Here is a 12609-nt window from a genome sequence, read left to right as displayed (position 1 = left end):
TCTGTGGAGCTGTATCACTTTGTCACGTGAGTTGGCAGGATGCAGGTACCCTGCCCTGGCAGTTTGCCACCCTCCTTCTCTGCACCCCAGGGCACTTCATCTTAGAGCAGAGAGACTGTCCAGGCAGAGTTTGGAGCACTTGCCCTCCTTAGTCCGAGGCAGAATCTGGAATAATGTTTGATGAAATATTGCTTATGTTTAGAACACAAAGGAACAGGTACAAAGACAAAGATCACTGCAAATGGCATTTCACTGGGGAGCAATGTGTCCAACAGAAAACACGTCTTGCTAGAATTGCCCACAGGAGAAAAGCTCTTTTGCAAATGGGCCATGCACAGTGTGTGCAAGGTAATTATGCGAGACTTAATTAAAAGAACATTAGTGGCATTTCGATATTCATAAAAACGATAGGTTTAGCCTGTTGTTATGGAGGGATTATCTGATGCTCAGAGAAAAGCTGCTGGAGAACCCTTTCAGTTCATTATTGGCGACTGTGTGAGACACGCAGAGCTGCTGGAACAAACCTCTTCTCCAGTTAAGTAGTACGCGGCCAACAGTCCTCCGACATAGCGGATGTTCACCTCAAACAAGGATGCTTCTCCGTTCTGAAAATACATAATGAAACACTTGGCTGCGAAGTCTGCACGCGCAAATGGCAGCTAAAGGGGACAGATTGCAGGCAGATAGTTAAGTCTCCCAGTCCTCACCCCCAGTGTAACACAGCTTTTTGTCTAAGATCTCACAGCACTTTATTTGCTCTACAGTGACAGGTGGAACCTGAAGGGAAACACCCAGACTGTCCCTTTATCACCAGCTGACAGTATGTAAATCAGTTATGGCAGATGTATCGTCCATCCATCCAACCCAGTCTTGGGTTAAGCCTTGCAAAAAGCTCTGAGTTAGTGTTTAGGGGGAAAATTTACCCCTTGAAATGTTTACTTAAAGAGAAAATTGTACAACCACATGGATAAATTATCCATTTTCTTGTGAAGATGGCAGTGCATTAGATAGATGTAATGCACTTCCTGCACTAGGTAGATATTTTCTGTCATTCAAGGACTCTTGTCTGCAGCCTCAGAGCACCACAGCCTATAGGGTGCCTGTCAAGGGCATGCACATGGACAGACCGTGTGATGGCCATGTGCCCCACCACCACAGACAGCAGACAGATGGGTATGGTTCACTGAATCACTCAAGAACCCCCTCACCTGGAACAAGTTTTGCTCTACCTATTCAGCTGATGATCAGCAAATGTCACTGATTGCATTCAAAATGTGCCTTTAAAAAATACATGCCCCGGCCATTGAATCTGCATGAGAAATGATTCCTACCCTCACGTGAATGCATAAAGCCAAAAACTAGAAAGATCTTCCACCAACACGGCACTTTCAGTGAGGAGGGCAAAGCAAAGGGGCACTTGAACCTCTGCACTAGCCTGCCTCTTCCAAATACCTGCAGGTTACAAATCAGAGCAAGTGCTTTCTTGAGATGATGACTGAAATTGCATGAGATAGATCATGGCAACGTGTTTCAAACAGAGCTTGGGGGCCTTGGAGTCCCTCCCTCACTTTTCTGGACTATTAGAGTTTCTTGTACAGAGACAATTTTTAATTAATTTCCCTCCTTCTCTCCCTCTGTTGTGCTTTCTGCCTCCACCGATCAATCCATAGCATTCATTCTTGTCTTTGCAGATCAATCTCTTCTGCAGGCCAAGATTAAAAGCTTTTATGAAATCCAGATAAATTATCTCCCAGTTGATTTTGTCCCTTGTTTATCGATTCAGTAACGCACTAAGAGCATTCACCAAATTTATCAGATGTGGTCTTCCTTTTATGAACGTATGAATGCCAGTCGTGCCCTCCCAAATGATGCTCTTGTATAAAGGCAGCTGCATGCATTGTTCCCATGGGGAGAACCATTTGTCACAACACACAACTAGGCCAGCATTAAAAAATGAAAGTTTGAACTGCACTCTGGTTTTAACATTCACCCTGTGCCACTGATGTGATCCCATCAGCTCTCCCACGAGACACCCAAGACAAGAGCTGGCCTGGGGACCAACAGTCAGAGCTATGGCAAGGGGCCCCAACCACAAAGAAGATAAAGGACCACATCCTTCGTTTGATAGCACCGCAAGGCACGTGTTGCACCCTCAGTCCCAGCGAGTCTAATACTAGCTCTAAGAAGTGGCTAGGAAAGCTTCAGGGGCCACAGAGAGTGAGCATCTCTGGCCACTTTTAGATATGACGCCCTTCCTTCCAAATCTAGGCTCAAAACGGGCTCCCACTTTGCTGCCAAGGTGCCACCCTCCCACTGCACAAGTCTCAGCAATGACACCAACAAAGGGCCCAGTCAAGGATATCAGCATTTGCAATCTTAATCTATAGCATATAAACAGAAAACTTATCACAGGCAGACATTTAACTGAGATAAACCAAAACTTGTCCTTTGATGAACAAAACTTCCTTGGAGTATCTAATAATTACAGCTGGTTTTATAACCCAGATCAAAACACAAAAAACATTAAACACTGAATCTCATTTTCAGCCAGACACCGTGAGTCTGATCTGGTGGCCCCTGCCTGGAGCCCTGTGCCACCCCACCACATGGGGTGAATCATCACAGCAGTCCCTTTGGCCTTAAAAAAGAAAATCAGAGTTGAGTGGTTTCTTCCCTGACAGACATCACAGATCCCCTCCCCAAATGATTCTTAGAGAAGACTCTGATCAGAACTGGCCAAACATGCAGTTTCTGTGACACAGACAGGCATTCCCAGTAACTGACTCACCACATTCAAGTCAAAGCTCTTCTCCACCCACTTCTTTGCTTCCTGGAATTCCTCCTCGAGTTCCATGATGTACAGAGTATCTAAGGCATCTACCACCGTAGCTCCTCGAAGGCCTCCTGCATTGCAAACAGAACAGCACGATGAAGGCCCATTCATGCAGTCGTCTTTAGCTCTAAATCAATCTGCAGGAGCTGGGACAGGCAGCAGCTCCCAGTCCCAACACTTGGGATGTCTGGATGGGATCCAGACTGGCCATGGTCTAGGCAGAGATCTTCTAACAGGACTAGTGAGCTCTGCTACTCAAAAGGGGTTGCTTTCAAGAGGCCAAATTTTCAAAGGTCTGACACTTCTGAAAAAAATACCCCCAGGAACAGCTCAAGGTCCACACTTTAAGCCACCAGTCTTGACTGCAAGCCTTGGCCTTGTTTTCCAGTTCTTGTCTTGGCCAAAGTGATTAGGCAATTCCACCCCTAATACTTGCTCAGCTGTAAACCTAAATCCAGCCTCTTTCTAACTCAGTTACAAGCATAACCCTCTTCTAAGTGAGGGAACAGAATTTTATTTTTATTGTACAAGAGCACCCGAGACAGGACTTTGATCATCCTGTCCTGATGCAGTGTTTGTTATCTGGGGCACAAAGTACTTCTGCACTGTGCCCCGACCCAGGGTTTCCCACCACCAGCACATACACAAAACACAGCCTCATCTGGCAGCAGAGAGACCAGAAACTAATCTCGATGAATCTCGAACAGACAGTAGGTGACTTTGGGGATGGCTCCCTTCTCTGGCTGACAGAGCAGTCCCTGTGAGCATGCTCACCATTCCCCAGCAGATGACAATGTTCTACAGGAGAACTTCCAGTTGAGAGAGAAGGACATGGCATGCCATGCCAAGAAAACCATACAGGGTGTGTAGACAGACAATCTTGGAGCAGTTGAGATTAAATGAAACTAGAGATGTTAACAACCCTGGGTTTGGAACATCTCAGTGCTGGAGTTTTATTTCTGTTAGGGTTCCAACACGGGAAAGCAAAGGGTATAAAGCACATCGTGACTCAAAGTTCTTTGTGCTTAAATTACAAAGGCCACCACCTTCCTGGGTAACTCAGCAAACACAAATCCTCACGTGGAGGATTCCAGTTTGGCATCACCATCAGTCACCCCTCTGCGGATGTAACACACCAGGGACACAGGCGTGAAGCTGCCTCCGTGTTGCTGTCAACAAGCCGCACGTGCAGGCCCCTGCGCACACGCTGCTCGGTCGCAGCCACGCTCCTACCCCCCCCCGACAGCCAGACCTCTCAGAGTCACTGGCAGCAGTGACGCTTGGATGAGGTTCAGGCTTCATTTCTGCAGCAGAAACAGATACTCCTGTCCCTATCATCTCCCTTTCCAGTGTAACCACAAAGACTCACACACACTGCTAATGCCCAGGGGTTTTCCACAGACACACACTCCTCTTTGTCTCAGGTCAGTTCCTTCTTCTCACTAACAGACTTTAAAAAAACCACCCCAAATTCCCCCAGCTTTCCCAGCCCTTTTATTGCATGCTCATTGGCACTTCCCTAATACCTTCAGTGTTACTTCAGTTCTAGTTCTGCTTAAGAGAGGAAAACCCAGCTGGACGCACTGTCGAGGAACTACTGCAGAGGGGAGAGGAAGGCAAAGGTGAGTCCTGTGTCATGAACCTTAAGACTTTGGTCTTTTCTTATTAAGGGAAAAAAAGAGACCGTGTCTGATGTGCATCAGAGCTTTTCCCCAGAGGAGAAGTGCTCAGATCCACCACTTTCCTGCAGGGCTCCTTTCTGCGCTCAGCATTCCTCTCCCGTAAGATAGGCATCCTGCCTGATTTTGTTGATGTTACAAGATTGCAGTTTTGACACTTTTCAGCCAGTCAGCACATCATTGCTTTAATAAAAACCCAACCAAGACTTTACTGCTCAACTACAGATTGCTGGCTTTCGGATGCTGTCTGCATGAAAACAGGGGCTGTGGAAAACGGATGAAGGCAGCAGAGAGAGCCTCTAGAAATCCATTTATTCCTGCAGGCTTGTGAAATGATCATCTAACTGGAGCTATCTCCGAGAGTGCAATAGATGGAGTCAAACAGCCACTAGATCAACTGGTGGGTTCTAAAAACCAGCTGAGCTGATGTTTGTATGGTGTGTTTTCCAAAAGCAGTGACCATGAAAAACATCATCATTGCAGGCCGAGCAGCTTTTATCAACCTTAATGATTCTTCAATATGAACAGTTATGTGATTTTTATACACTTTCCTATTAGCAAGGAGAGACACAGCAGCTCAGAGCAACACGGACGCAGGCAAAACATTTTAAAAAGAGAAGGAAGGGCGATGCCACATGAGGCACAGCCTGTTACCGTGGTATTCTGGGAGTAACACTACCAGGCTCGATTTAATTTGATGATATAATCCACAAAGCCTTTCATAATCTGCAGAGAGACAATGAGAAAAGGTGGATTTGCTCAAACTAAACAGAGACAAAGAGACAATAAAGTCACAATTTTCTGGGATGATTAATTGAAGTGAAAAATATTGCTCGAATTGACAGCGCCTTTTATGTTTTTAGCAAGTAAAGCCTTTAAACACTTGAATTGCATCGGGGATTAGGAATATGCTCAGATCTTCCCTAAAGCAGAGCTCGGAGTTGCTCAGCTTTCCTCCCCTGTGTTTGACAAAGCGGAGGGCAAACCTTGCTTCCCCGCTGGTTTGTCTTTGTGTCATTTTAAACATTTGCTTTAACTATTCCCCCAAACACTCTGGATCTGAAGACCCGCAGGCTGTGTGTTTTGTACAAGGGTCCTGTCAATGTTTCCTTTCTTCTGCACCAGCTTTGAAGCAATTGCAAAATGCATGGCTGACTATTTTTCCTGCAGCTAACGAAGTCTATGGCAATACCACGAGCTACCGTCCCAGCTTGAGCTGTCTCATGAGTACGATAAAAAAGAACCTCCTTCCCCTCCACAACCACGCTGAGAGCAAACCAGGCATCAAGACTTCGCTGCCGTGTCTCTGTCGCTTGCCAGGACAGAGGGGACATGTAGGAAGGACCCTGATCCCCTGTGCATGTTACTTCTTTGCTACAGGAGCATCTTCCCTTTCTGCTCACACTTTGCTTCATCAGATCATGACAGAGCTCATGCTACAATGTCCAATGGCTCTGATTATACTCAGCTGTCAAGAGATGCTGCTATACATATCCCAGCGTGTTTATTACCATATATATGCATCCATTTATAAAGGTGCTGGTATCTGCTTGACATGCTGCTGATTTTGAGAGACGTTAAAAAATAATCACCTTTCCAGATCTACACATTATAGTGTGAGGGATATAATCAAAGGGGAAGCAGCCTCAAAAGGAAAGGGAATCAAAACCCACTCTGTCACTTCTGACTCTTGCTGACACTCCCCTCTCTAAATTACTGGTTTCAGCCTTATTGTACTCTCTGAGGGAGTTTTGAAGTAGAAACCAAGAAACCCTCAAAAGAAACCCTTCCGCTAGGACCCAGAAATGGTAGCGATGACTTTCAAGCAGGGCTCCATGTCTAAGCTTCTGCCTGTCTCCACAAATCTAAGGCTCTGTGTGCTACGAAAAGCCGCCCGCCCCGATCCTGCTGCAAACCTGGCTTGGAGTGGAGATACCCCTTGCTCAGGAGAGGCAAGGTCACCTTGCTGATGGCCAAAAGGGAAGGTGTGTCTACTGGACACAGCTCTGGGATCCACACCAGCTCCTGTGCTGCGCTGTGAGAGCCCATGGCCATTCTGAACGGGAAAGACGAACCACTGAGACCAGTGGGAAGAACTGGGACCCCAGGCAGAACGCAGGGATGCTTGTCTAGGGGCATTTCTAACGGAAGGACGTCATGGCAGCTCCTGTGACAGCACGTGGCAGGGCCTCTGCCTGGAGTTTCATCTGTGAGAGAACAGCAGCACACCAGAAGCAGCAGCTCATGGTAGCAATACAAAGGTTCATCTCTTCTTGAGCTGAAGGAGGGTCTGTACCACCCCGTCCCAAGCCACAAGTGTATTTGCTCTTTTGTGCATAAGAATAATGGAGACATCCATGTAGGCAACAAGGCTGCTCTGTTCCTTCTTCCACCCACCCAGAGGAATGATCATCCACCCGCTTGCTTGTGAACGCTGCCACAGAAATCATTAACAAACACTACATTAATTAACATTATGCTCGTGAAAGGTGCTGAATGGAGCACTCCACGGAGAGGAGAAGGCATTGTACATACACCCGTGCCCCCACGGCCTCAGGGGGATGTGCTTTAATGCCAGTCTAGAGGAACAAGACCATTTAAGCAACACAGTCTCAGAAGGGCCTTCATGGGAATTAATGGCAGCGCTATCTCTAAAAACCACAGATAAAGCCCGTAGCAGCTCGTTCTAGTCTGGGTAGATAATCTGAATAGAAGGGCTCAGCCTCTTCTCCCATCCCTGACTCGTCCCTGCTGCCTGCTAGCTCAGGGTTTCATTAAAGCCACTTGCAGCAAGGGTTTCTAAGACAGAACACAATTCCAAAGGCTCATTAGGAGGTTTAACATCTTCCCTGGGCCAGACAGGGAACACTTTGGAAGACATATGCCCCTCTCAACAACCAAAGAAGCTAACGGGTACAAAAGCCTGCCAGGCTACTACAGCATCGACCCACCCTGGGGAGGTGCCAGTCAGGTGAGGGGCAGCTCTCTCTGAACCCACTACAGAGCACAGGGCAGAAGAAAAGAGCTACCACTGCAGCCTGGGGCTCCTCTGACCCCAGCACAAAGATCTGAACTGACTATGAGCCTACAGACTATGGCCAAGAAGTGACAGACGTGTGGCCCTGATCACAAGCTGAACGAGGATTGTAAAGGGTGAAAAGCTCCAAGTCAGGCGAGTGGGGAACCTATGAGTAACAGCTGAGTCCCCCTGGCACATGCACAAGACTCACCCATTTACACATGTCCCACAGCCCTGCTCTCCTTCCCCATCCTGGCAAGCCAGCGTGTAGAGGAGAAAAGGGAACAGCTTTCTTCTCAATGTGTAGTTTGAAGGGAGGCCATGAGGGCTGATCAAAGGTGGAGAATATCTACCCCACCACCTGCCAAACACGTAAGGGCTAATTAAGGCTTGACAAGCACTGCAAAGCACGAAGCAGGGACTAAGTACAACTGTGGTAACAATCACAACTGCTGCTGCATCTGTGAGCTTCCTTTTAGCTACCCATTATCCACAAATCAAACCCACCAATTTAGGCAGAAACAGGCCAACCAAACATACCAGCGTCAGGTACACAACAAAAACCGCACGTTTGATCATTAGTAGAGTAGGAAGAGTTCATGTCTGACTTGCTGAAGCTTTAAAGCCACCAGTTCCACAGGTGAAACTCAACTGATGTGAACACTTTGCATCTGCTCACGTTAACACCAAGGGACGGCCACAGGTCGTATCAGACCAGAACATTGATCCAGGTGTTGCTCACACAGCACAGCTGAGCTCCCCAATTAGAAAGGGCCCAGAGGACAGGATTATGTTTTTTAGGAAGTAAGATGATCTACTGAGCAAAAGACAAAAGTCTTCACACCAAAGAGTTGTCTTTTATCAGGAGACTGTGACGTTATCCTGGGTTTAGTTCTCCTTCAGTCTCTGTGGGAGCTGCACAGAACAGAAGACAGTCACATCAGAGAGAGCTACAACTTTTCATACGGCTTCTTGCAGCCAAGGTCAACCCTCAGCTTGAGAGAACCTCTGCCTCCACCCTCTGCGCCCTGCAGACAATAGCAAACTGAAATGCACAGTACTGGGTAGATTTCTCTTGACAGCAACTACATAAGTGAGGAGTGAGCAGAGACTGAAGGAAAGGACAAAAATTAGGAAAGGAAAGGTAAGAGGGACAGAACCAGAAAAATGAAAACCAAAGAGACCGCAGAGCACTTGCAAGAGCATCCAGGGTATTTGCAATGCATTCCCTTGGCACCAGAGAATAGATTGTGGTTTTTGCTGTGCTCAGAAAATGGTTTGTCTCCCCCTGCTCTGCTCCTGCTCTATCAGTTCAATCTGCTAAAGTGTTGCTTGTAACCGAGGAGATCTATCAGCCTCTGGGCCGTGGAGCCTGAGCCTCACGCTATCTTTTCAGCCTACCCAGCTGCCATCGAAACAAAGCCCCATCACACTCCTCCCAGTGGGAACAGGGCCTGGGGTCCGTCAGCTGCTCTAATAAGGTGTCAGTGACTCACTGACAAGAGAAGAGACAATAGTTAGGCAACAGAGTGACTCACTGGTAACGAAGCACGATTCATTTACCTTCATCCTACCTCAGAGGGTTTATATGAAGTAGGATGCAGAATAAGAGGCCCAAAGAGAAGGGACAGCCAGTGCAGCAGCTTGGATTTCAGGATCAATCTCCAGAATCTCATAAAACACTCTCACACGGGTGAACCAAGCCCTCGTTCTTCCTTCTGGCTTTTCCAGCTCCATTCCTCCAAAGCCCAGACAACTCTCCCACCTGATGGATATCACTTCCCAGTTACACTTTGGGGGATCAAAAAGTGCCCCTTTGTCAAAATCAGTTCTGTGTTGGGTTTTGGCTTTTTTTGTGCTGGAAGTTACTCAGGCTCTAGGAAGCAATTTAGGCCAAACTTAAATACCTCCTTGGGGTGAGGTGTTTACAGACTGGGCATCTACCTTCTCCTACCAGACGCAGTGCACAGACCTGCACCTGCTTCTCCCAATGGCTAAACAAGTGGCCTCACCCCAGGACATATTCAGCCTCCATAGCTCAGCAAATGTTTGATTTTCCAGACCAAGTGGAGCAGCTGTGATGGGAGGGACAGAAAGAGACGCCTTCCCTCACTCCCCTCTTCCCAAAATAGCCAACTTGGAGTATCACAGGCCAGATATGAGACTTGAAGGGCTCCCAGCTGCAATCTGTCCCTTGAGAGCCTTTAGAAAAGCTGTAAAAGTGATGCTTCAGCAAATGAGTAGCTAAGAGTGGGGTCTTTAATAGCCCTTTTCCTCAGGAAGGAATGCCTTTTACCAGTGGCTTTGCCTAACTCCCACAGCCACTCCGCGTCTGAGGAGCCACTAAACACGATGGCTTGCAGGTGTGTGATCTGAAGTGCGGCTGCCCTGTTGGAAAGCCAAAATGCCACACAAATCCCACACAACGAGGCAGTCTCCCTGGCTCAACTCTCACCAGCTTTGCCATCTAGGTGCACGGAATGATGATGAATTTAGTGTGTGCCTTGGTGCACTGCCTTTGCAACGCTGGAAATGGCGCAAGGATTCCCAAGCAGCAGGAGATGGAAGTATCTTCACCAGCTTTTCAACACTATCTCCCTGATGTCAGAGTTTAGCTTGAACAAAATTCTTCTTTGTGCCATATCACCTGCGTTTAGAGAGCCCTGGACCCCTGCTGTTGTGATTACACTGCCGTTGTGAATTGTCTGCCACGGAGATGGATGGAAGCCCAAACTAACTTCACCAACACACCCATTCAGCAGGCAGTGCCTAAGCAGTAGAGCAAGCAAAGAGGTTAAGGAATAGTCTCTAATGTCATGGAGACAAGACCCAGGGGGCCTGGCCTTGCCATTTGGCAAACAATCCTTTATGAAGTTTCTCAGTGAACAGAAACCGAATCCTTCATTTTCAACAAATCCATTTTAAAGATGTGTACAGTAATGCATTGTGCCAACGCTTAAAACGAACAGCACAAGTCATTAGGAAGCTATCATACTTAATCTTGCATATAGCAGGATTGTTTAAATGCTACAGAACAGAGAGTTTCAAATAGCTTTTTGCTAACGTTAATAACCAAATTTACAACTGAAAGGCAAGAGTGAAAGGAGGAGGAATTTAGATCAGCACAATGTAAACCTAGATCAAAAATGAAAGGTCTTGACTCCCACTGTTCTTATGTCAAATCATATTTGTCAAAACAAAAATTAGTGCTGCAATCTTGTTTGGAATAAAAATTAGGATGCAGTTTCTATGAAACATGATGAACTTGTTAACTGTTGAGGCGCAGAAGACTCCAGTTGTTACTGGTTATTTATCTTCACCTCTCAGGGCGCAGGCGACGCAGGGCAAAACAAGAACTGAAAACACTGAGATTCCTTCTTCTGGTTATGCTGGGACTGAAGGCTTCAAAAGATTGAACTGGCTTTGATTAAAATCAGTGCCTTGTTAAAACGAGTCTGCAAAGCGACCATCTCCGAGTGCTGCTTTTCTTGTTCTTTTCGGTCCTTTTTCTCATTGATAGTGCTTGGAGACCAGACTGAACTGCTGACATTTATCCAGAGATTTGTGCGAGAAGCCTGGGAGCTGGCTGAGACCGCGTCACCAGACAGCTTCTGGGTGGTGGCATACTGTCGAGTTCTGGGGGAAATCTACACAGAGGCTTTACACAGCTCAGGATTATCTTGGCAACGAAGCAAAGTGTGAAAATCACTGCACAGTTTCTTGAAAAATCTGCTCTGAAGCGAAGATTTGCCAGTCCTCTCTGCAGAGTGCTTTGGGTCAGGGAGAACAAGTGGTTGGGAGCCTGGAGCTTCTGAGACAGGATCTGGGTTTAGGCCAGAGCTCCCTGCCCGCTCTGGGCCTTAGTTTCTTCTGCCAGCAAAAAAGCAGGAGGCATTTTCCTCCAAGTTTGAAAAGGAAAACAAGAGTTTAAATAACGTGCTGGTTAGAGAAATAAAAAGATTTAAAAATTGACATTCAGGGAAAGCGCTGCAGCACGCTGACCAAAGTTTTAGCCTGTTCTACTCAGTACCAGTTACAGCAAGACAACAAACAAGAGTCAATAGACAGCAAGGCACACGCCACCCCCCTCTGACACTCAGCAAATAGCCCCTTGTGTACTGGCCTGTTCCCCCTTCAGCTCCTGTCTCGCCATCTCCATCGATCACATTAGTTTATCCACCATCACCTGACCTGGTGTTTCTGTCTCTGTTCATCCTGAGCACCCTGCACCAGCCATCACCTTCCCTCTGGAACGTCACTGCTGGCCACACACAAACACTCCCACCAGTTTTTTTTTTAACTTTTCCTTTCATAATTGTGGATAACCTTGCACTAGGTATCAGTGCTGGAAGATACACTCCAGTTCCAGAAGATATTCTCAAGTAGAAAGACAATCTGCTCACATTACAAGTAGGATCAAGCCAGTTGTCAGTGATCCCTAGGACGGGGCTGGTACTATTTGTTCACCTGACATAAATTAAACAGAAAATCCAAATGAAACTAGGAAACAGGTCACAGGCCTTTTCAGGAAGAAAGAAAATTTCTCAGTTAAGTCTTCTCTACTGTCTCATTACAACCCATTCAGCTGCCTGTGAACAGCACCCACCTCCTGCAGATGAAGCCTGCAAAGCCAACACCACCAGACCTGAGTTACGGCCTCGCCGCTGTGTTTTATTTATTGAGGTTTTTGTCTGTGAACCTGATAGCTGTAACACAGAGTAACTTTATTCCCTTTATTTAAGGTAAACTAAACAAATTACATCTGAGCAATGAGGCAGCAGCAGAGAGAGATAAAGGGGACAAAAAAGTAGTCCAAGAATTAGAAAAGATCTATTTCTTTTCTTATCAGCACATTCTCCTGCAGACTAAAAAAAAAAAAAAAAAGTCCATTAGCTTTGGAGCAACCTCATTTTTCTTTGCTTTCCAAATAAACCACTGCACCTACACTTCAGGGACTTCATCAGAAAACACTTCATATCCAAGGTTATTTTCCAATTTTCTTATTAATCTTTCTCACTCTCCTCTCCAGATACTGACCAAAAGGTCACACCCCAAATCCTCTCCACCCCACACATACT

At 46.6% G+C, this 12609-nt stretch overlaps 1 protein-coding gene across 1 annotated transcript in view; it reads right to left on the bottom strand.

The window, feature by feature from the left end:
- The window catches only part of MAN1C1 (mannosidase alpha class 1C member 1), a 67528-nt gene that overhangs the window by 19158 nt on the left and 35761 nt on the right, over positions 1-12609 (bottom strand). Inside the window, exons 4-5 of the mRNA XM_068417916.1 lie at positions 2789-2904; positions 525-605 (exon numbers count right to left, since the gene is read on the bottom strand). Coding sequence (XP_068274017.1) covers positions 525-605; positions 2789-2904 — 197 coding nt within the window. The remainder of the gene's footprint in view (positions 1-524; positions 606-2788; positions 2905-12609) is intronic.

This window comes from Nyctibius grandis, chromosome 24 (genome assembly GCF_013368605.1).
Source record: "Nyctibius grandis isolate bNycGra1 chromosome 24, bNycGra1.pri, whole genome shotgun sequence".
Taxonomy (NCBI): domain Eukaryota; kingdom Metazoa; phylum Chordata; class Aves; order Nyctibiiformes; family Nyctibiidae; genus Nyctibius; species Nyctibius grandis.
This window is presented reverse-complemented; position numbering and strand designations above follow the sequence as displayed.